At 52.0% G+C, this 21,563-nt stretch overlaps 5 protein-coding genes across 5 annotated transcripts; 4 read left to right on the top strand and 1 right to left on the bottom strand.

Annotated features, from left to right (window-relative positions):
- Positions 1 to 5,939: 5,939 nt before the first annotated feature.
- Positions 5,940 to 7,863, top strand: MYCGRDRAFT_68239 (uncharacterized protein; the record flags this gene model as incomplete). The annotated part of the gene is made up of 3 exons (XM_003855554.1): positions 5,940 to 6,049; positions 6,103 to 6,633; positions 6,686 to 7,863. 3 exons carry the CDS (start codon positions 5,940 to 5,942, stop codon positions 7,695 to 7,697), a joined length of 1,653 nt encoding a protein of 550 aa, XP_003855602.1.
- A 1,117-nt stretch (positions 7,864 to 8,980) lies between these two features.
- MYCGRDRAFT_90679 (uncharacterized protein) lies at positions 8,981 to 10,830 on the bottom strand (the record flags this gene model as incomplete). Its single annotated transcript, XM_003854856.1, has 5 exons — positions 8,981 to 9,858; positions 9,912 to 9,972; positions 10,520 to 10,562; positions 10,623 to 10,690; positions 10,762 to 10,830. The coding sequence occupies 5 exons, from the start codon at positions 10,828 to 10,830 to the stop codon at positions 8,981 to 8,983; spliced, it is 1,119 nt and encodes a 372-aa protein (XP_003854904.1).
- Positions 10,831 to 14,046: 3,216 nt separating this feature from the next.
- Positions 14,047 to 16,373, top strand: MYCGRDRAFT_36968 (uncharacterized protein; the record flags this gene model as incomplete). Its single annotated transcript, XM_003855555.1, has 2 exons — positions 14,047 to 15,032; positions 15,089 to 16,373. 2 exons carry the CDS (start codon positions 14,047 to 14,049, stop codon positions 16,371 to 16,373), a joined length of 2,271 nt encoding a protein of 756 aa, XP_003855603.1.
- Positions 16,374 to 16,959: 586 nt separating this feature from the next.
- On the top strand, positions 16,960 to 18,852 carry MYCGRDRAFT_68234 (uncharacterized protein; the record flags this gene model as incomplete). The annotated part of the gene is made up of 4 exons (XM_003855556.1): positions 16,960 to 17,336; positions 17,398 to 17,433; positions 17,488 to 18,197; positions 18,254 to 18,852. The coding sequence occupies 4 exons, from the start codon at positions 17,134 to 17,136 to the stop codon at positions 18,850 to 18,852; spliced, it is 1,548 nt and encodes a 515-aa protein (XP_003855604.1).
- Positions 18,853 to 19,267: 415 nt separating this feature from the next.
- Positions 19,268 to 21,229, top strand: MYCGRDRAFT_68232 (uncharacterized protein; the record flags this gene model as incomplete). Its single annotated transcript, XM_003855557.1, has 2 exons — positions 19,268 to 19,420; positions 19,485 to 21,229. The coding sequence occupies 2 exons, from the start codon at positions 19,378 to 19,380 to the stop codon at positions 21,014 to 21,016; spliced, it is 1,575 nt and encodes a 524-aa protein (XP_003855605.1).
- Positions 21,230 to 21,563: the final 334 nt, after the last annotated feature.

Genomic DNA, 21,563 nt, shown 5'->3' with positions numbered 1-21,563 from the left:
GCAACCTGCAAATTTAAGCAAGCGGCAATCTTGAAGGCAAGGCAGTTTAGGAGCATTATAGCCTAGGGATTATGTGGGAAACCCTCCTAAACCTAGCCGGAGGAGAGTTGGACAATAGTGTAACTAACAAACATAAGGAAAAGAAGGGCTAGCCCTATCGATAGTAAGCAAACTAAAGGCAACTAGATTAGGAATCTAGTAGGGAGACTAAGAGCTATCCTAAAAGCAGGACAAAGCTAGGCTAATAAGATTAACATAATGCTAAGGAGCTCTATATAGGAGGGCTACTAACAAGCACCCTAGGTACAAGCAGGAATGCAGCAGTAGGACCAAGCCTAGGACCCTAGACAGGAGGACCTAGAAATAGGAGAGAGCGACATTAAGGACCACTTCTTCCTAACACAGGATAAATAACACACTAAAGGAACTTAACATCCTATAGTACAACATAAACAAGAGTAGCAACCAGATCCAAACCCTATTTATACAACAAATGAACCTAAGAACCCACTACATTGTTGCAATCTAGGAACTATAGGTAAACACCTCTACTAGAGGGAATGTTAAGCAATACCTAGGATACTATACAGTAGTTCTAGAAGGAGAGACACTAAGAGTTGTTATATATGTATTAAAGGAACTGCAGCTAGAAACCTAGGAAGCCTGGCTAATTTGTAAGGACCTAATTAGGATTACCCTCCTCTAGATAGAGCTAAAACTCCACATCTTGAACTACTACAACCTAAGTAGCCTAATAATAGGCAGAGACCTAGGTACCCTCTAGGAAGTTAGGAAGGCTCTCTAGGACACAAAGGAAAACCAGCACATCCTAGTTAGGGACTTTAATCTGCATTATTAGAAGTAGGGAGCACAAACAGCAACAAACTAGCACTAGGCAGCAGACTACCTAATTAAGACGGTAGAACAGGCTAATATGCAGCTCCTCCTAGAACCAGGTATAACAATATAGGAGAGAGGACTAAGCATTCAAACCCTTAACTTAGTCTTTAGGACAAAGGAAATCTAGGACTAGATAACATAATGCAGGACCTGCACTAAACTGGAAACAGGGTTAGACTACCTTCTAATCTGGACATTACTCTTTACCTAAGGCATTATAGAGCAAGAGAACTAGAAAAGGCTACAGTAGAAGAAGGCACTATAGGAACAAATTAGATCTAAGATCCTAGAAGCAAAGGGAGAGGCTAAACAGCTACCTACAGAGGGAAAGCAGAGCCTAGACTAATAGGCACTCTAGCTTTAGAGGACAATCTAGCAGCTAGTTAAGGAGCTAGTACCACAAGCCCGACCCTTACTATACGCAAAGATAAGTTAGGACTAGGAAAGCACTAGGCTAGTTAAGAGAGCGAGGAAGGCTAGGAGAGCCTAGAGGGAGAACAAATCCCTCCTAAACTACCTACTTGCACTTAGAACTGCATATACAAAGAAGAGGCATATTAAAAGGAGCGGGAACCTAGCTTAGAGGAAAACAGTTATAGAGATCTTAAAGGATTAGAGCAAGATATAGAAGTTTGTAAGGTAGGCAAGAGAAAGGGCAAACAAAGGACCCTCTCTCCCCTAGTTCCTAGGCATTAAGAATAAGGCTGGACTCCTCTAGATAACAATATCTAGGAAGGCTAAGGCCCTTGCAGAGGAGTTCTTCCCTTAGCCAACAGAGGTAGACCTTACAGACATAACAGGATCTATACTAGCCCTAATCCCTATAGACTATACAATTACCTAGGGAGAAATCCTAGCTACAATCTAGAGGCTTGCACCAAACAAGGCACTAGGACTAGATTAGATCCTAAACCTATTCCTAAAGAAGATAAAGAAAGAGCTAGCAGACCTCCTACAACTATTCCTGTAAGCCTGCATAGTACAAGGATACCTCCCTAGGCCCTTTAAGGAATTTACAACAGTAGTCCTTAAGAAGCCCTAGAAACTAGACTACTTAAAGGCAGGAGCCTACAGACTAATCGCCCTGTTAAATACAATCTCTAAAGTCCTAGAGGCCCTTGTAGCGATAAGGCTTAGCAGGGCCGCTAAGGAAAGAAACCTGTTCCTACTAAACTAGATAGGAGGAAGACTAAAAAGGTTAACAACATTAGCACTAGAGCTAGTAACTAAACAGGTCTACTCTATTTAGGGAAAAGGCCTAGGGAATGTAGCCTTAATGCTGTGTTTGGATATCTTAGCGGCCTTCCTAAATGTTTTACACCTAAGACTGGTCTACTACCTAAGAATGTGCTAAATATAGCTAAACCTAGTAGCCTTTGTAGAATCCTTCCTTTAGGACAGGACAACATGTCTTAGGCTAGGGAACTACCTTAACACACTAAGGCCCTAGTATACAGGAATCCCCTAAGGATTAATAATGTTACCTATCCTCTTCCTATACTTTGCAAGAACCCTACTTCCTCTAATTAAAGAAACAGGAGTATTAGTAATAGGCTTTGTAGATAATACAAACATTCTGGCCTTTAGAAAAAGCATAGAGGAGAACTGCAGAAAACTTAAGAGAGCCTATAAAAAATGTGCAGAATAGGTAAAGACTTATAGAGCAGTCTAGTCCCTACAAAAGTACATGCTAATCTACTTTACAAGGTTAAGAAGGAAACACAACCTACAAGCTACAGTTAATATCTAAGGATTTAATAGCAAACCCGTTCCTAACCTTAGGCTTCTTAGAGTGCAAATAGACACTAAACTTATATAGAAACCCTATATTAGGAAAGTTGCAGAGAAAGCAGAGTTACATATAAACTCCCTGCATAGGCTTAGCTAATTAACCTGGGGAGCATCCTTCTAGAAGGCTAGGCACATCTACACTGTAGTTGTAAGGCTAGCAATAGCCTTTAGCTGTAAAGTGTAGGCAAAGGTAGAAGGGGTTTAGAAGGGATCTAAAAGCTAGACAAAAGAGCTTAAAGCAGTCCAAAATGCTGCCCTAAGAAGGATTACTAGAGCATATAAGAGTGTCCTACTAGGAGTACTTTAATAAGAGGCAGAGATACTACCCTTTAAGCTATATATGCAGCAACTAGCTTTGAACTAGGCAAGGAAGGAGGATAGGCGAGATGTAGGGAGGTACACAAAGGCAGTAAGTTAGGCACTCTTAAATTAGGAACAGGGGGCCTAGAGAAGATAAGGACATCGAAGAAACTAGAGGGCACCCTACGAAACTATATAGGAAAGACTCTTAGAAAAATTCTAACAGGAGGGGGGAAACTAAGATAGAATACCCCTAAACAGATCCTTTATTTAGGAGAGATAGAAAGCAAGATAGGAGGCAGAAGTTAGAAAGAAGAGATAATACAGTAATAGGAGGTTACCTACAGTATAGACAAATAGAGGAAAAGGAAGGTCTCTACATTAGAACTAGACAAGAGCACAGAGCATAATTGCTACACAGATAAGGACTAAGCACATTAGATTTAATGCCTACCTAACAAAGAGAAGAGTCCTAGGGAAGACACTAGAATGTAGCTGTAGAAGTTAGGCTTAGATAGTAAAGTATATAGTAATGTTCTGCCCTCTCCTCTAGGGGAGAGACAGAACATTCTAGCAGCTAGGTACATCTAACTAGAAAAGCATAATATTAACAAAGAAGGGTCTTAGGGCAATTGCAAAGTAGATAATTGGGGAAGAAGTCCTAGACTAGTTCCTACTAGCTAAGGAGGAGCAGGAACGAGAGGAGAGGGCTAAGGGAGCCTAGGTACACAACCTAGTAAGAGGATAGGATAACAGATCCTTCTAGAGTCCAAAAGAGGAACCTAAAATAAAAGGTGTCTACTAATAGTCCTAGGAGACATAAGCAGAAAGAGATTAGGAGGGTTTTTATGCCTATAGCTTTTTGCCCTTAGTAAAATTTAGGGAAGGCTGCTTGCCCTGTACATAGTTACATAGAGGGATGGATCAGCAATACAAGACTTTATTATTATTATATAGGTAGTAGTAGAAACGTCGGATTGTCGAGTCTATCGAAGCTACTAGATCGCGTAATTTCTAGCCTTAGTTTAGTATTATCGACGGTATTTATTACGTAGTAGTTGTCGCATCTACGTACTTTCTTTTAAGCCTAGTATAATAACCTTTAGTCTACCGCTCCGTAGTACTAGATTAATATATTAAAGAATATCTCGAGTAATATTACTACCGGCGCGAACACGTGCCCTTGTATATAGCTTCCTAGCTACATCGGCACTTATACTATCTATAACCGTCGTAATCCTTTTAAAAGTCTACCTATAAACAGCCCTATATTATACGATTAAGACGCGATTATCGTAAGGTATTTCCGACATATAGTTGTAGAGATATTAATTAAGGAAGTTTATAAAGGTATTAAAACAAACGTAGTAAACAACGCTAAGAGGACAGACTTTAGCCTCCGCGGAGGTAAGGCGGGGAGGTTTGTCAAGGAATTGGATGTGAGGTAACATTTAGCGTAGACAACCGTTTTTTCGCCTCGACGTCACTCCTTCCCGTTCCACTAGTGGACTGCATGTGGTGGCTATTTATAACACGCCCCGCATCGGGCCGAGTGGCATCAGGACGCATTATTTGCAATGGATTGAACAGCAACACCTTGGAGTGGCGACGGTGGTATCCTGTGATTGTCGCTGAAGTAAACTTTTCTGGTAACAGCGGTCGTAAGGAGAGACGAATATTCCGATCCTCGCATGGAGCGAACGATAGACATTAGACAATCTCACCGAAGCATCACCTGAGAGTGGTGGAGTCTATGATGTAAATGCTCTGTAGACATTTCGAAATGCCGTGAGATACGACCCGACTCGTGATTCATGTGCCGCAGACACGAGGGACCTAGCTGCGCCGCAATGTGCAAGCATTGCATGGCGAAAGATCGACCATCGACAAACCCAGGGCATGGACGAAGACTCGGACACGCCGTGGGATGCTTGGACCACACGTCGGGCAGTCATCCATTCGGCACTTGCACAGTCGGTAACGAGGGCTAGTGGTTATATTTAACCCTCGCAGAGTTTGGCCCCTTTTTTAAGCGAGCGGTCAAGCCGACAACGTCAAGCAGCGTTGTATTGCAGACCACGCCTAGGAAATGTTCCGTCCAGTCAGGCCAGTGGCCTGGACGAAGCAGCAAACAACGTATGGACAGAGTATGCACCGTCTGGCAGTGGCGTTGATTAACCGCACCTAGGCTGCCTCGGTGCCACGCTTTGCAAAAGCTTGTCGGTAAAGTCAGGCATAGGCAGGCATGGGTCGCTTGGGAGAAGAAACGGGGCTGTCGCATGGGAACCTTTCACTTGCACAAGTTCTGGCAGGGCTCTACACCCACCAACCCATACTGCCGTGCCGACCGATGTCATTTACCCGCAGAAGGAGAGAAGGGTCGTCCCTAGCCTCGACGGAGTCCAGTAGATTCCGTTGCGCTCACGAGCCATGTCTCTTGGGGCTAGCACACCGTCCAGCTGTGCTCTATTTCGAGCGTTGTCGACCACCTCACTCGCGGGATCGCTTCCATCCTTCCCATGCTCACATGGCACCGTGTCCGATCCGCTCAGACCCTTATACCTGATGTTCTCCTCCACTCTGAGATCAAGAGCACTCTCGGTAGTCGTCGGGAGGTCCCCTTCTTGGTCTTTCCTCGCATTCACTTCTAGGTCTTGGCCCTCACTGTCGCTAAATCGATTCTATACTTGTCGCTACCCATCTGGCATTGTTTACACTCGCTCTTGCTTAAGATTCAACCTCTGCCGGCCTGACCTCGATCCTTCCGTGCGGTGGTTCAGTCCTGACGATTAACTCTCCACAACGATACCTTTACCAACACTCGCTATCGACTGACGTCTTTCTGCATCGTGGACAACAAGCATCCTCGCAATTCGGCCTTCTCTCCCAGGCGGCACGCCTTGCGCTGCACTTGACTTGCGTAACTGCCGGGCATCATCCATCTCGCAATGGCAGGCCAAGGTACAGGTCCTTCTCGGCGAAGTCACACCAAGAGTCGCAAGGGATGCAAAACTTGCAAACGAAGACATATTCGTTGCGATGAGACATTTCCGCAATGGTGCGTCGCCAGTCTGAACACATGGACCAATCACAAGCTAACTGATCCGGCAGTCGTAACTGCACGAAGCATCAAGTTCGGTGCGACTATATGGACAGCGTAGAGTCCGACACTGAGGGTCAGCACAGTCCCGAGCAGCAGTCATTACTTTTCTCGGATGGCTCCGATAGCCAAATCGAACATTGGGCGCAAACGGGCATCTTTCCGTTTCCCAGTCTCCAAGTCTTCCCACCACCACAACCACAGGACTATTCGATGGTCGAGCTACGACTGATATACCATCTGTGCACCATCTCGAACGACCTCAAGCTCAAAGGAACTTCGGGTCTTACACTATGGGCACAGAGGGTACCCAAGTTCCTCAGCATTGCTTCATCGTACCCCTACGTGATGCAGGCATTGCTCTCTTTCTCTGCGAATCACCTCGCGTGGAGCCAGTCTTCGGATGAATTTCGAAATCTACACATCCACTACGGAACCATTGCGCTGCGCGGTCTTCATGAGGCGATTGGAAACTTCTCTCACGTCAACGCCGATGCGGTGTTGGCCGCGTCCCTGCTTCTGCTCTGGCAGGCTACTGATTGGTGAGTCCAGATCATGTCTCGAAAATGGCGTAGACTCTGACATGTTCAATAGGCAGAGCTGGTCGTCGTTGCGCGCTGGCATTCGATCTGTGCTGCTGACTATGCACTTGTGGAAACACGAATCGATCTTCGCCGAATACGTTGACGAGGACGACCTGTCATCTGGTGCATATCCTCCGAGGAAGCTGTCGCATTCGCAGATAGACCGCCACGCCATCCTCTCAACCGCCATTCATTCGTTACAACAACTGCAACACATGATCTCCACGCATGAGGCCGAGGCATATTGGACCGGACAACTCTTATCGTATATGCAACGGTTGCACGCTTCAACTCCGGCACAAAATGCCGACGAGTCCTTCAGCCATCTATACCTGCTGAGGAAATGGTTGTTCTGGATCCCTTCTCTTCTGCTACAACGGCAAGGCGGACAGGGCCCTGCTATGCTCACTCTTGCCCACTTCTATGCCACCGCTCTGGCGTTGGAGCCGCTGTACCCAGATCTGGGAGCAACATTCTGCGCCAGAATGTCACTTGCGCCGCTTGAAGCCATCGTTCTACTCACCAATGCCATGCAATCACAGTCAATGGATCAAACGTCCATCGAGATTGCTACGTTCATGAACTACCCGCAGCACATGGCCTCGCACTTTCGGAACAGCATTGCGCAACAGCAAACAAACTTCATCAAGCAAGAGTCACCACACCTGGCACGACTTACCGCGAACACCCTCGACTACACGAGCATTGGCAATATGAGCCCGGCCTTCGCGCCCTTGGCCTTGCATCAATCCACAGGGACCAGCAGACCAACTCCCGTTGTGCCCTCATCTTCGACATCGTCATCATCAACAGCGTATCTCGACATTGGCGACTCTCATTCAGGCTTCTCCCTCGGCACGCAAAATTGGGGTGTCGCGCCGTCACCGGGGTTCCCGGCATCGGATTGGGCGGCGAACGTGGCGGCGACGACGACGCAAGCTCCGGCCAACGAGCAGCTCTACGACTACTCCAATCTTGGCGGATTTCGAGGCGGGTTCGTGGCGCATACTCTGTGGACTTGAAGAGACCAAGATCGGAAGCTAAAATTTTGCCCGTGTCCAGGACTCCCGCGAACGATTATTACCAACAACAACAGCGACAAAATGGGGCCGGTCCCTCGAATTATCAACGGCAGCAAGATCCTTGATTGATGGAAACATTTTGCAACGATTGTGATCACCTGGCCTGGCTCCGGCATTCGAATCGATTTGGAAGGTGCGTGTTCTGGACGGGGTCATCATGCGATGGAGGATGCGGTTTGAAACTGGGCATTGTTTGAGGACCTCGAATCAAATCGCATGGCAAATTCGCATCTACCGAACCATGGCTAGCAACCTTGAAAGAGCTTGTGAACTGGAGGACGAGACCGAAAGACGAACTAGTGAGGTGGAGCACGAATGAGGAAGAGCAGAAAAGGAGACCGGGCGATTGTGAGCGATAGGGGAGACGATTGGAAGAGCTTGCTGGAAGGAAAGGCGAACATACCACGAGTGCAGAGCGTTGGACACGGAAGGCATGATGGCAGAGCATGGAAAGCTAGCAATGGCAAGCGATATCATCAATGATTTGGGAGGTTGAAACTTTGGCCAGAGTCTGAACATAAACGGAAGCCGGAGGAAAGGCAGCGCACATTGTACAGGACTATTCATAAACGGATAAATGGCATGCAGCGAGCAGGCTCGCTGCGGAGATGAATGTACATACACCGCACGATACCAAAGATTAATGAACTCAAGCTCATATCTCACGTCTCAGCAGCTCTCCTTACGACTTCGATCTGTCCCATGTGCCCGAACATCCAAACAGCCAGGAGGCCTCACCACCCTGTAACATGCAGCACAACGTGGCATTTAGAACTCCTCCTCGTTTGACTGCATACAATACGAAACGGAAGTGCCGTCTCACTTCAATAGATCGACAGCACATGCATGTCGGCGCAGTGCCTGCAGACTGACTGCATCTCGCTAAGAAACTTTTGGACTTCTATTAACAGGCACGTGCTCCATCCCTGCCCTGGCCTGTCGTCGTCGGCGTTTCTGGAAGCCTGGTAGGGCTGCGAACCCTGCTATGTTCTAGATCGGGCGGTTCTCTGACCACGCATGTGGCAAAGTTTTATCGAAAGGCATGGATTCCCTTGTGAGGAAATGTTGAAAGGGATGGTCGTGTGGGGAGCTGAAGTTTGTCTCGATTGTGCACGGTACCCCTGCGTTGCGCTCCGTAGACCGTGCTGGCACGAAATCTCCTGATCCAGGGGCACCCGGCATATCTCGTTGCCGGAGCTGAGACCATCGACCAGCATCGCTTCTTACCTATCCACTCCCTGCTGTGCCTCCCGCCACAAGCCGATTACCTCGGTCAACTTCGTCAACATCTCCTCCTTCCGTGCCGCGCTGCACCAACTGCCGCGGATACCATTTTGGCAGATCGTCGTCCACTCGTCCACGCTCAAGCCGAACGCATTCTGCACCGCGCAGTAGTTGTCGAGAATGTAGTTGTTCCCGAAATACGCCGGATCGTCCGAGTTGATCGAGAACCGCACGTTGGCATCGAGGAAAGCGCGGATTGGAAGTTCCGAAACCTGCGTCACGCAGCGAAGGAGGACATTACTCATCGGGCAGACGGTCAGCATGATGCCTTCTCGAGCGATGCGTGCGAGCAGTGCCGGATCGTCGGCAAGTCGGATACCGTGATCGATGCGTTCCACGCTGAGATCGTCGAGAGATGCTCGGATGTATGCTGCAGGTCCTTCCTCGCCGGCGTGGGCTGTACGGCGCATACCCAGCATTTTCGCCTGGGAGTAGATGTCGGTGAACAACTCGGGCGGGAAGCCATTCTCGCTGGAGTCCAGACCAATGCCGATGATCTCTCCGCGCGCAAAGCTCGCTTGCACCGCTTCCATTTGAAACATGGCAAGTGAGTCTGCGACAGGCAGATGGCGTAAGAAACAACAGACCAGGTCGCTGGAGATACCGAGTTCGAGTTGAGCGCGCTTGCGAGCCTGCCCGAAGCCCGCGAGCACGGTCTCGTAGGAGACGCCGCGTTCGAGGTGGGCTTGTGGGTCAAAGAAAACTTCCGCGCGCATGACCGCATCTGCGGCGGCGTGTTCGAAGTAATCCAAGGCGAGAGCTTCGAAATCGGCGGAGTCGATCAGGACGCTCATGCCGATATAGTAGTAGTGTAGGACTAGGAGAGAAGGGTCAGATGTGTCCAACCGTGTGAAGCTGCACGAAACTTACAATCATCCAAGGAGGTGAAGTGGTTGTATCGCTCGAGCAGAGTCTCTGTTGATGTGAAGGCCTGGTCGTCTGCCGGTCACTGGATTTTATTCTTCGAGGCAAGTTGGAAGAGCAACTTGGGCGTCAAGGCGCCTTCGAGATGCATGTGGTGCTCGCATTTTGGCAGCGACTTCAAAAGGTCGTGGAGGCTGTCTTGACACATGGTCGGGGGGTGGTGTTGAAGTGGTGGTCGGCGCTTGGCGGTGGTCCTTCTCTGCGGAGCTTTTGCTGCAAGGTCGATGCTGTATTCTGCTCGCTTCAGTGCGAAGTCACGGGATTGCGATTTCGCTTTTTCCTGGCCGTTGATGTCTGGTGCATGCTCTAAGCCGCCCTTCTACGAAGATTCTGGTAGCCGAAACATTTGGCGGCCACCTCCGACGAGCAAGAGCGATGCTGGATCGCACTGCATGCACGGACACGATGCTCCTCGATTGGCTCCCCGTGGACTGAGGTGCGAGACTGCCACGTTGTGAGCACGTTGTCAGTCGTCCACTATTACGGCTGGTCGATATCGGCGGTCAGGTAGCGAGGCCGCGAAGATTTGGACAGTCAATTCATGACTACCTTACTGAAATAGCATTCACCGAATCTGTCCGATGTTGCTCTTGCATGCTGAGCGAGTCGTAGTGTTCACAAGGAACGCTCTCAAGAGGACCAATATGATCGACTTACTTACTGGGTACCGACCAGGCATTGGCTCGGGGTTGTCCAAACGCACACGTTCGATCGAACACAAAGCACTGCATCAATTGGTCCTAGCAGCAAGATGTTGACTCGGCAGCAGGGAGGGACAGCGACACCCGTGGCTCACCAGCAGCTCAACCACGGGACAATGCTGGACTCCTATCCGGACTTCATCGGAGCATTGCACATTGTGCATGTTCATCACGACAGGGTCGAATCCCCAAGGCTCAGCCAAACATGGAACAGAGTGGACCCTGATCAAGATCTTACGACGAGCGGAGATCGATCCGAAGCGAAGCGTCGATCTCCCTCAACCTATTGGGCTGCTCGTCTGGATTGTCTGCGGGCCAAGCAAAGATTGACAGCACAGCTTTCCCCCGTTGAGGGATGTCAACCACGCTTCGAGCTTCCGGATCATCGGTTCCTTACGGTGGTTGGTCTCTCGCCAAGAAGAGCGGGTTCCTTGGCCGAATTTTTGAGGTTGCTCGCTGCGCTCTTGCTCTAAAGAGAAAGTGTTGAAGTCGATCTTTCATTCACGCTCCCCGCATATGTCCGCTGTTTCGCCGATGTGGTAAACATTGCCGAAAGGGTCGGGATGGTTCTGCATCAACAAAGGCAGGGATGATCTCTCATCGTGGACAATATGTTTCGATCTCGCCCTTCAATGTTCGCCTTACTCAGCTATCAAATTTTGATGACTCGAGCCATTCACTTGAGGCATACTTTAGGTAGGTACATGGACAGCGCCCGACCCGCTGGCTCCAATGCGGTCTTCCGAGCAAGCGCGTCTCGGCTGCTGTGCCCGAAATCACTCGGCTTCAGACTCTGCCTGGGCAGTGGTAAGAGAGAGTCAGCCCCACGAGGATCGCACTATACGAAACTGACCGGAAGATGCACGTCCGTTTCAGAGTGGACTTTGAATGACGCTGGCCCGATTTGGAATATGCGATTCTCGGCTTCGTCACGGCTCTTGGAAATGAGCCCATCGTGTGCTGATGTCAGCCCATGTCTCCCACACAATGCTCCTGATGAGCTGATCTTCGCTTCGAGTAATGGAAAGGTTTCGAGCCTGATGAGGCATTGTTCACGCCACACCGCAATGCCGACCGCGATCATGGACTCTGCAGATTCTGCACACGGGCTGGTCAAGTCAGCTCCGAGGACACCAGAGAGCGCCAATCATATCTCAGCCGACATCCAAGTATCGTGGGAACGCGCCATCGCCAAATTCCAAGCACGAAGCCTACGAGGTAGGCAAGTTCCGAATTGGTTCGGATGTGGCTATGACGCTGTTCAGGACCAAGCTGATGAAGCCAACGAGTCGGAAGCAACGAAGGAGTAGGATGCTCCTGCCGAGAGGCGTTCTAGATCGTGAAAGACCCTCACATGCATCTCGGATAACGCACTAGCGCCATCTATAGCGCACAGCCACGGGAAGCCGGCCGATGAGCTTTGGAAGACCGCAGCGGAGATGCCAATTCCTCGGTGGGGAGCAAGATTACTCGCGTGGTGGGGTGGTGAGCTGAGCATGAATGTTGAGATGCGAACAAGTTCCAGCATTGAAGACTGGACGTTGCTGCTACAAATCCTCATCACCAGCTTCAAAGGAATTTTCCGCATGGCGTGAATAGGATCAATTGATTGAAGACCCAGCCAAAGGCTTGTTTGAAGGATCGCATACGACGCCTCGGCGACTTGCGGCGTCGCGGCCCAGACGGAGCACCATGCACCGAAGCCTCTACGCCACTGATGCTGTGCGCCGACGTGGTTCGGCATCCAGCCGGGATTGAACAAGGAAGCCGTTGTAGTAGAATTAGTCTACCACGCTGGTTCGGGCTTGTGGCTACGTAGTGCTTGTACGACGGCTAGACATGGTTCGGATGAGTGGACTCGCGGGCAATAGTTACTGCACGGCTGGTGCGACTCGTCGTGGAGAAAGCGATCGTCGTTGTCGCACGCACGCATTCGTACCGACGAGCCCTAGATGCGAGGGTCATGGTGGCTTTACAAGGCAGGACAGGACCGGCCTCAGTAGTGGGGCCAGACGAATCGTGTAGCAGTGCCACCACGTTCACATGTCGTTGCCGGTCTGTGAACGAAGCGCGCATACGGAGTCGCCAAGCCCACTCCCAGCGTTTGCCGAAGGCGGCATTCTTTCAGCTTATTTGGAAGAGATCACAGATGGTAAGGTAAGGCAAGCTTGCCAACTCAAACAGCCCGGCAATTTGGGTCGCAGTGGGACCGGATGAGGACATGGCCGGCAAAAGGAAGTCCTCCCCACTGTTTTCTTCGGAAGTCGCTCCTGGAGTCCTGGTCCCTTGCTGCAGTGCACTGGCTTCCTCCATCTTGGGCGACGAGATCGGCGCACCCTTATTACACCCCAACACCACGCCGCCACACGCCGCCCGCGTGCTATTCGGCTCGCAAATCCTACCCGGGGTGTCCCACGGTCGCCGGTAAGGTTGTCGTTTAGCTTTGGGCTAGATACCGCTTCTTGTCTTCGCATCTCAATTCCCAAACCCAAACCCAATCCCCATCCCACTCCGCCAGAACAACGATTTGCCTTCTCCTGCCGGCGTGCCCTGCGCAAAACCTTTCTTTGAAATCTCGCTCGCATCCGGACAAACGTCCCGGCACTACCTACATTCGTGTCTGTGCAGCCATGAACGACGAGCCTTGACTTTCGGATGCTGCGTGGCCAACATTCTTCCGCTCCGCATCTCAACTGATCCCGGCCGGTTTCGCCTTTTCTTCCGAACTGACTGCACTTCACCTCCCTCGACCTCTCGTCTCTCATCCTTGACACCCGCTGCTGACTCCCGCCGCGTCCCGCCGCGACGGCCACACCAGCTTTCGCCTGGACACACGCTCGTTATTGCCGCCGCTACAACGATCAGGCAAAGGCTCACGTTACCATTCAAAAGCTGAGCACCTCTGGGCCGAGATCGACATTGCCAGCAAGTGGCGTCGTTTTGGTCTTTGTTGTATCGAAGCTCACCTTCTGGACACCAGAGCAAGAATTTCCGTCACTCGAGCCACGGACTGTGTACTCGGAATCCACCTGTTTGGCACAGCTCCCGAATTTTTCGGACCCGGAATCGTCAGACCGCCGCATGTGTTCAGGACGAGATTTCCCAGCCTCGTGAATCAGTGAGACTGATCGCACTTCATGGAGGACCGCGGCCATTATCCCACGCACTCCGCTGCCGGCAGGATGTCTTCGACGTATCCAGCTTCAGCATCCTCACACGATTCAGGACATGGCGGATCTTACCCGACTGATCACCACCATTCCGCCGGTAGCACGGCCTCTCCCGGGGCGATGCCGCACCTTTCAAATGGGATGTCTCACCCTTATGGGTATCCGAACGGACCTACATCGATGCCGCCCGGTATGGGTCCAGAACAGTACATGAGCCATGACTCGCCCTCCCACGGTTCAATGTCCGCACAACAAAAGCGAGCCTACCGCCAGCGACGTAAGGATCCTAGCTGTGATGCTTGCAGGGAGCGCAAGGTGAAGTGCGATGCAACCGATGCGAATAGCTGTTCAGAGTGCTCGAGTCGTGGTGTCAAGTGCCAATTTACCAAGGAGACTAACCGGCGCATGTCTTCGATCAAGCAGGTACAGGATCTCGAAAAGCAGCTTTCCATGGCCAAGCAGCAGATCAATCAACTCCGCAGCATGATGCAGGACGGAGGCACATCGGATCAAGGGATTGGCACGGCGAATGTCCCGCAGTTGCGTCTACCCGAGCGAGGCCCTAAACTGCGTCGAGAGCCGCCACCTGTCATCAATGGATTCGATGATGTGAGAAAAAACATTCGCAATTACAGCAAAGGAATCTTCAAGCCGCCTCCACCTTATCGCACCACCGGTCCGCAGCCCCTGATCACTCAAAGCAATCTCCCGCTCCCTCCTAAACACGTCGCCGACCGATTACTGGGACACTATCATTCTTGGATGCACGCTAGTGCGCCTCTCTTACATTTCCCGACCTTCATGCAGGACTACGAAGATGTCTATCATGCTGGCACATTTGCGCAGTGTCCTGGAATCTGGGTCGCGCTTTTCCACGCCGTTCTGGCGTGTGGTACACTCATGGAACCCCAGCCGGACAAAACTGTGGCCGAGACGGACGGAGCAAGATATATTGAGACATGCCTCATGTCTATCAACACCTGGAGTGACGACCTGACGTTAGATCGTGTCCGTGTGGCTCTGCTACTGAGTGTGTTCTTCATCGAAGTGAATATGCAGTCACCAGCATGGATTTGGCTCGGAGCGGCTGCGAGGATCTCACAAGATATTGGGCTACACACCGACAGTGGCGCATATTCTCCTATGGAGACTGAGATGAGGAGGCGAGTCTGGTGGTGTGTCTACAATTGGGACCGGTATGTGATCCAGTGCAATGTGTGAAGACTCTAGACGACATCGCTGACTAGGACAGACTCCTCGCACTCGAGACCGGCCGCCCGCTCCTGATTGATGATGACGACTGCGAGGTGAACGAGCCTGTTCCTGTCGATGATGATTGCATACGACCGAACGGCATTACTATGCCGCCTCCGGGCTCCGTCGTGCCCAATGCCATGATCGCTGTCATTCCTGTGCAGCGGACCACATTCCAACTCAAAAAGTCGCTGAAATCACAGACCATTGCCCCATCTACACTTGGCACTTATGATGAGCACTTCAAGACGATTATGGCCAGCTGGCCAGACCCATATCCGATCCACTCGCAAGCGCCTCTGGACCCGCGACTTCTCATACCGGCTTGCAGTCTACAGTCTCAGCGTTTCTTTTTGTACCGACACAATCTGTCGTCGACATGCAGGATGCACGATAGAAAGGACGCGCTTGAGAGATGTGTCTCCGTTGCTCGGGACACAGCGCACTATGTACAAAGAACCCTGCAGCACCCGTCCGGCTCACCTACACAAGGATACATGTCACCAGCGCACATGTCACAATGGGCCTCTCGGATCCGGTCCACCACTCCCTCATTTTTCTGCACGCATTTGTGGAGATGCCAGCTCGTTTGCAGTCTCATGGGAGACTTTGCCTCCGCGCTGACCTTGGTGCATGTCTCCACGGCGATTGGCGATATGCGAAGGATCAATGTCAGCTGTGGACGCTTCCTCGCGTTCTTCCTCGACAAGCTGATTGCTAGACTTCGCGCTGGAGCTACACAGCAGTCGCTGGAGACCGACGAAGAGATGCTGGCGTACGCGAGCGCAGACATGCAAGGATGTATCGACGAGGCGTGGGCATGGGCTGGTAGCGAAACTTCCGTGAGCACGTTTCCAGAGCATGCGGCTGTAAATGGCCAGCCCACTGCGAAGAAACTTCACGACCACGAGCAGCTCTCTGCCAACACACTCACCCACCACGAAGCGCAAGCATGGGGCGGCTGGGAGCAGATTCACCGCACATTGACACATCTGCTACACGAACAGCAGCATGGTAGGCCGTCATCTCAGCCTCAACCTCAACAACAGCAGCCGCCGCCGCCGCAACATTACCAACAACACTACGCACAATCCTCGCAACCGCCACAAGGACCGGATTTCAGGCCTCATAGCCAACCGCCGCCGCCACATCTCCCCAACAGCCAGTACAGCTCTCCCGCGCCATCCTCTCGTGGATATGCTCCTCAGCCTCCCACATCGGCCAACGGTTCCAACAGCGGTGCACCTGCTAGCAGTCGCATTAGCATCAAGGACATAATGTAATTCTGGAGGGGTGTAATGAGGAGGATGGCATGAAATCGAGCGGCTCGACTTGGAACTGCATACACGCGACCGTTCGATCGTGCGGTAATCAGTCGCACTTCACGGGGTTAACAGTGACAGCACGGACACACGCACGACGACACCAGCCGGCCATGATAGCATATATGTACATCAAAGAGACCTTTGTGCCCTCCTGCTGCAGTCGATACCTGTAGCACACACACCAAGACACACCAAGCACCCTCTACACAACCAGCTTCGTATGTCCCTGTCCGCACAGTTTCATCCATTCAATGTGATTCGACGCGCGTGCATCCCACGCGAACCATGCGAGACCGGGATTAGGAACAAGCTCCCGATCAGAAACTCTTGTTTGACCTTGGCACAGCGATCCGGAGCTGTCTCCGTGGGCAGCATGACCAATGGTTGAGCTCAATCCGATCACCCCGCCGATCTTTGGTTTTCTGGTGACGAAAGCTTGATGATGCCCTGAGAGGTGGGATGGAAGCTCCCTCCCTGTTCCTGACACCGTGTGAGGGCAGCTTCCGGGACATTTCCATTCTTGCTTCTGTACATTCCACTCTCTGCTCACATTCTCACCGCTTCTTCAAAAGGAGGAATCATCACAACTGTTCGATCACTCCATCTTATCACTCTCGTCTACCTTCCGGCCATTGTCCGCCAGCCACCAGTATCTCACCTTCGACCCCTGCCATCCTATCTCACCCTCACCAACTGGACACTTCCTCCTCTCTTCAACATGGTTCACCTGGGCAAAATTGCCACCGACAAGGACGTCGCCGACCGAGCACCCGCTGCCATCGACGAGTCGAAGCTAGGAGCTCCCGGTCAAGATGAATTCACCGGCAGTGTTTACGGCTCTAGGTTTGCGGCTGCAGATTTGCCCAAGCACGAGATGCCAGAGGATGAGATGCCTCGGGAAGTCGCCTATCGTATGATCAAGTATGTCGACGGTGATCTGTTGGTTATGGAATCGCAAACTGACAAACGATGCTCAAAACAGAGACGACTTGACGCTCGATGGCACTCCGACGTTGAAGTGAGCTCCGACACCCAAAATCGACTCAACGACACGCACTGACGACACCAATAGCCTCGCATCATTCGTCACCACCTACATGGAAGATGAAGCCGAAAAGCTCATGATCGATGCCTTTTCCAAAAACTTCATCGATTACGAAGAGTACCCCGTTTCAGCCGACATCCAGAACCGCTGCGTCTCTATGATCGCCCGCCTCTTTAACATCCCATCGCACGACGAAAACACCAATGCCATGGGAACATCGACCGTCGGCTCCTCCGAAGCCATCATGCTCGCCACTCTCGCCATGAAGAAGCGTTGGACGAACAAGCGAAAGGCCGAGGGCAAGGACTTCAGCCGGCCCAATATCGTCATGAACTCGGCGGTTCAGGTCTGCTGGGAAAAGGCGGCGAGATACTTTGATGTCGAGGAGAAGTATGTTTACTGCACACCCGACCGCTACGTGATCGATCCGGAAGAGGCGGTCAATTTGATTGATGAGAACACGATTGGTATCTGCTCCATCCTCGGTACAACTTACACGGGAGAGTACGAGGACACCAAAGCAATCAACGATCTTCTCGTGGAGAGGAACATTGACTGCCCGATTCACGTCGATGCTGCGTCTGGTGGTTTCGTTGCACCCTTTGTCAACCCCAACCTCGTGTGGGATTTCCGTCTGGAGAAGGTGGTTTCGATCAATGTGTCTGGCCACAAGTACGGTCTTGTGTATCCAGGTGTCGGCTGGGTCGTTTGGCGTGATCCGGAGTTTCTGCCAAAGGGTGCGTGATTTCAAAGCATATCCAAGAATGACAGCGTACTGACACGACCACTCCAGAGCTCATCTTCAACGTCAACTACCTTGGCGCGGATCAAGCATCCTTCACGCTGAACTTCTCTCGTGGCGCTAGTCAGGTCATTGGACAATACTACCAGCTCATCCGCCTGGGAAAGAAGGGCTATCGTAGCATCATGTTCAACCTCACCCGCAACGCCGACTATCTCGCCGCGTCGGTCCAGCAGATGGGATTCCTCCTCATGTCCAAGACCCGCGGCGAAGGTCTCCCACTCGTTGCCTTCCGCCTCGACCCTGCGCAGAACCACAAATTCGACGAGTTCGCCGTCGCTCACCGTTTGCGTGAACGCGGCTGGGTCGTGCCGGCTTACACCATGGCTCCACACTCGGAGAAGCTCAAGATGATGCGTGTGGTGGTGCGCGAGGATTTCTCGCGCAGCCGATGCGATGCTCTCGTGGCGGATCTGCAGATGGCGTTGAACGAGCTGAAGAAGATGGACGAGAAGGCGTTGGAGCAGGACAAGGAGCACCGCCGGGCGCGCGCACAGAGAGCCGTGCAGAAGATCAGAACCAACGGACACTTTTCGAATGAGGATCACAGCTTGAAGGGCAAGCACGGGAAGACCCACGCGCCTTGTTAGATTGGGGCAATATGACCTGAGCAGGAGGTGTGGATTACGAACAAAAGTTTGAGAAGGTCCCTAGAATAACAGGATTGATATACACGGGTATGATGAGTTACGAATGCCGTGCGTGTTCTAGAGATGAATGTCGTATGGCTAGGCAGCAAACGTGAGAGCAGTGGCGTTCAGATGTGAGGCGTTCCGGCGAGATGATGTGGTTTGCGTGGCGATGCAGTGAGAGATGTCTTGAAGATTGGATCTAATAAACGACACGTGCTCGGGCAACGCGTCGCCAAGTCTCGGATGCCTAGCACGTTGTGGGGAACTGGTGATGATCAGCAGGGTCCAAGAGCTCGGGTGTCTCTCTCTTTTGGTCTGAGCCTCTTGAGAGACGTTTGACAAGTCTGCTCGGTGAGAAGGATGCGCTATTGACAAGACCGTCCTCCTTTCTTTTTCACTTTGGTCAATCTCATCCTGCACCCTCACAACCACGTGGACCTCTGACATCTCTCTTCTACCATCCCTGAAACATCATCGTCCAGGATGCTCAAACAGCGGATGAAAGGCTTCCTGAGTCGCAATAAGAGTAAGGAAACCATCAACTTGGCTTCTCTTCACCTCACGAGACTAACCGCTGAATGATACTCCAGGCGACTCCGGTACGAACAGCACCAACAACTTCTCCGCGGAAAGCTCCGCCGCCGACTCTCCCGAAGCCAACGTCACTCGTGCCATCCGCCTCTTCTGCGAATCCGGTTCCAACAATAATGGCGGCGAGGAAGTGCTTCACCTGCCGGTGATCGTCGAGGCGGCCGAATCCTCCCCATCTGCCGCCGCAAATGCTGCTTCTCAAATCCGCACGTTTCTCGGCAAAGACTGGTCGAAGAAGCCGCACGTCCAGTACAATGCCATCATGCTCATCCGCATCCTGTGCGACAACCCGGGCCCAACGTTCACCCGCAACTTCGACAAGAGCTTCGTGAGCACTGTCAAGGAGCTGGTGCGGAACAGTAAGGACTTGAGCACGGTACAAATCATGAGGGAGACTCTCGATGCGCTGGAGGTGAACAAGGCGGACGACGAGAACTTGCAGGGCTTAATGCAGATGTGGCGGAAAGAGAAGGGGAATAATGCGTCGCTGGCAGGCAATCGTGCTTCCCACTTTGGCGGTGGTCAGCCGGTGATGGGAAACGTGGGAGGGAACGGACCGCATAGAGGACGACAGCTGCCAGACACAGTGGAGCTCGCCAGCCGAGTGGAGGAAGCGAAGAACACGGCGAAGATACTGCTACAGTTGGTGTCGTCCACTCCCGAGACTGAGCTCCTTAACAGCGAGTTGATCAAGGAGTTCAACCAGCGCTGTCAGAGTGCCCAGCGTAGCATGCAGGGTTACATCAACTGTGATAATCCGTCGCCGGACCACGACACGATGCAGACTTTGATCGAGACCAACGAGCAGCTCAGCTTGGCGACGAGTCGTTATCAGCGGGCGACGCTCAGTGCCAGGAGGACGTTGGGCGTGGCTTCTGCATCACCGCCCGTGGAGCCTATTGGTCACAGCGCGTTTGCACCTCCACCTGGACTGCAGAGTATGCCGGCACCTGTCGTCCCTCAGCAAGAACAGACCACATCCGCCTTTGGCAACTCCAACAGCAATGGAGCGCAGGGCTTACCCGCGCCGCTCATACCTCAGCAACAACAGCAGTCCACATCGGCCTTCGGCTCAGCCGGAGGTGTCTATCAGGGCTACCAAGCACCATCCGGTCCTCCACCCAGTCAACGAATCCAGCAGCAATCCGAACCAGCCGACAACCCTTTCATCGACCCTAGCGAGCGACAGACCACCTCCCAACGCCCACACTCCCAATCCTTCAACATCGACTCTGGCGCCATCCTCGCTCCGCACCAACCCAAGATCAACGCACAAACTACTGGCGCCTTGGAGAACGCCTATGCGTCTCCTGGCGGTTTAAATGCGCACCCTCCTGCGTCCGAGCGCTCACCTGTGAGCCCGCAGAGTCCACCTCGCCCGCCGTTGGGCGCGGACCGTCAGAGTGACATCACGCAGAGTTATGTAGGAAGGCAGCAGAGCGCGGCTAATGGATTCACGATGCACGGTGCTGGTGATGGAGGGCAGCAGGGTGGTGGCGGGAGCATCACAGACCGAGGGAGGGGTTATTAGGAGTGAACAAGAACGAAAGAACGAATTGTGCGTGAGTGGAGGAGTGTCAGCGGAGCATGCTGTTCCAAGCGCGAGAGCCGCGAAGTTGCGAAGCAGTGCGATTGAGACGATACATTGCTGATGCGTTGCCATCAGTGTACAGACGGATGAAGCGTTGGTTGGAAAAGAGGAATGGGTTTGGGGCCTTGAAGATACCACTTGCTTTTATCGCGCGTGTGCTGATCGAACTCGCGCTAGAATTTGATCACGATTACGATTCTCTCTGCTCTATTGCGTTGCATGCATTACTGCCTATGTCCGGCTTATGCATATCGCGCGGTGACCTTGTTGAGGAGAAGACCGGTTGGTCCTGACACAGAGCCGCATCGATGGCCTCGGTGAAGCAGCTCCTGCTCTCTCTTTAATGGACGACTTTGGAGCATTGATCGGCCTGTCTGTACCTCCGTGGTCCCGCCCAGACTGCACTGCACGTCGCGCACCTTGGCGGCGTGGTTCTGCAATTTGCAGATGAGAGACGTGCGACCAAAAGCAGGAAACAATGCCTGCC

This window comes from Zymoseptoria tritici, chromosome 2 (genome assembly GCF_000219625.1).
Source record: "Zymoseptoria tritici IPO323 chromosome 2, whole genome shotgun sequence".
Classification (NCBI taxonomy): domain Eukaryota; kingdom Fungi; phylum Ascomycota; class Dothideomycetes; order Mycosphaerellales; family Mycosphaerellaceae; genus Zymoseptoria; species Zymoseptoria tritici.
This window is presented reverse-complemented; position numbering and strand designations above follow the sequence as displayed.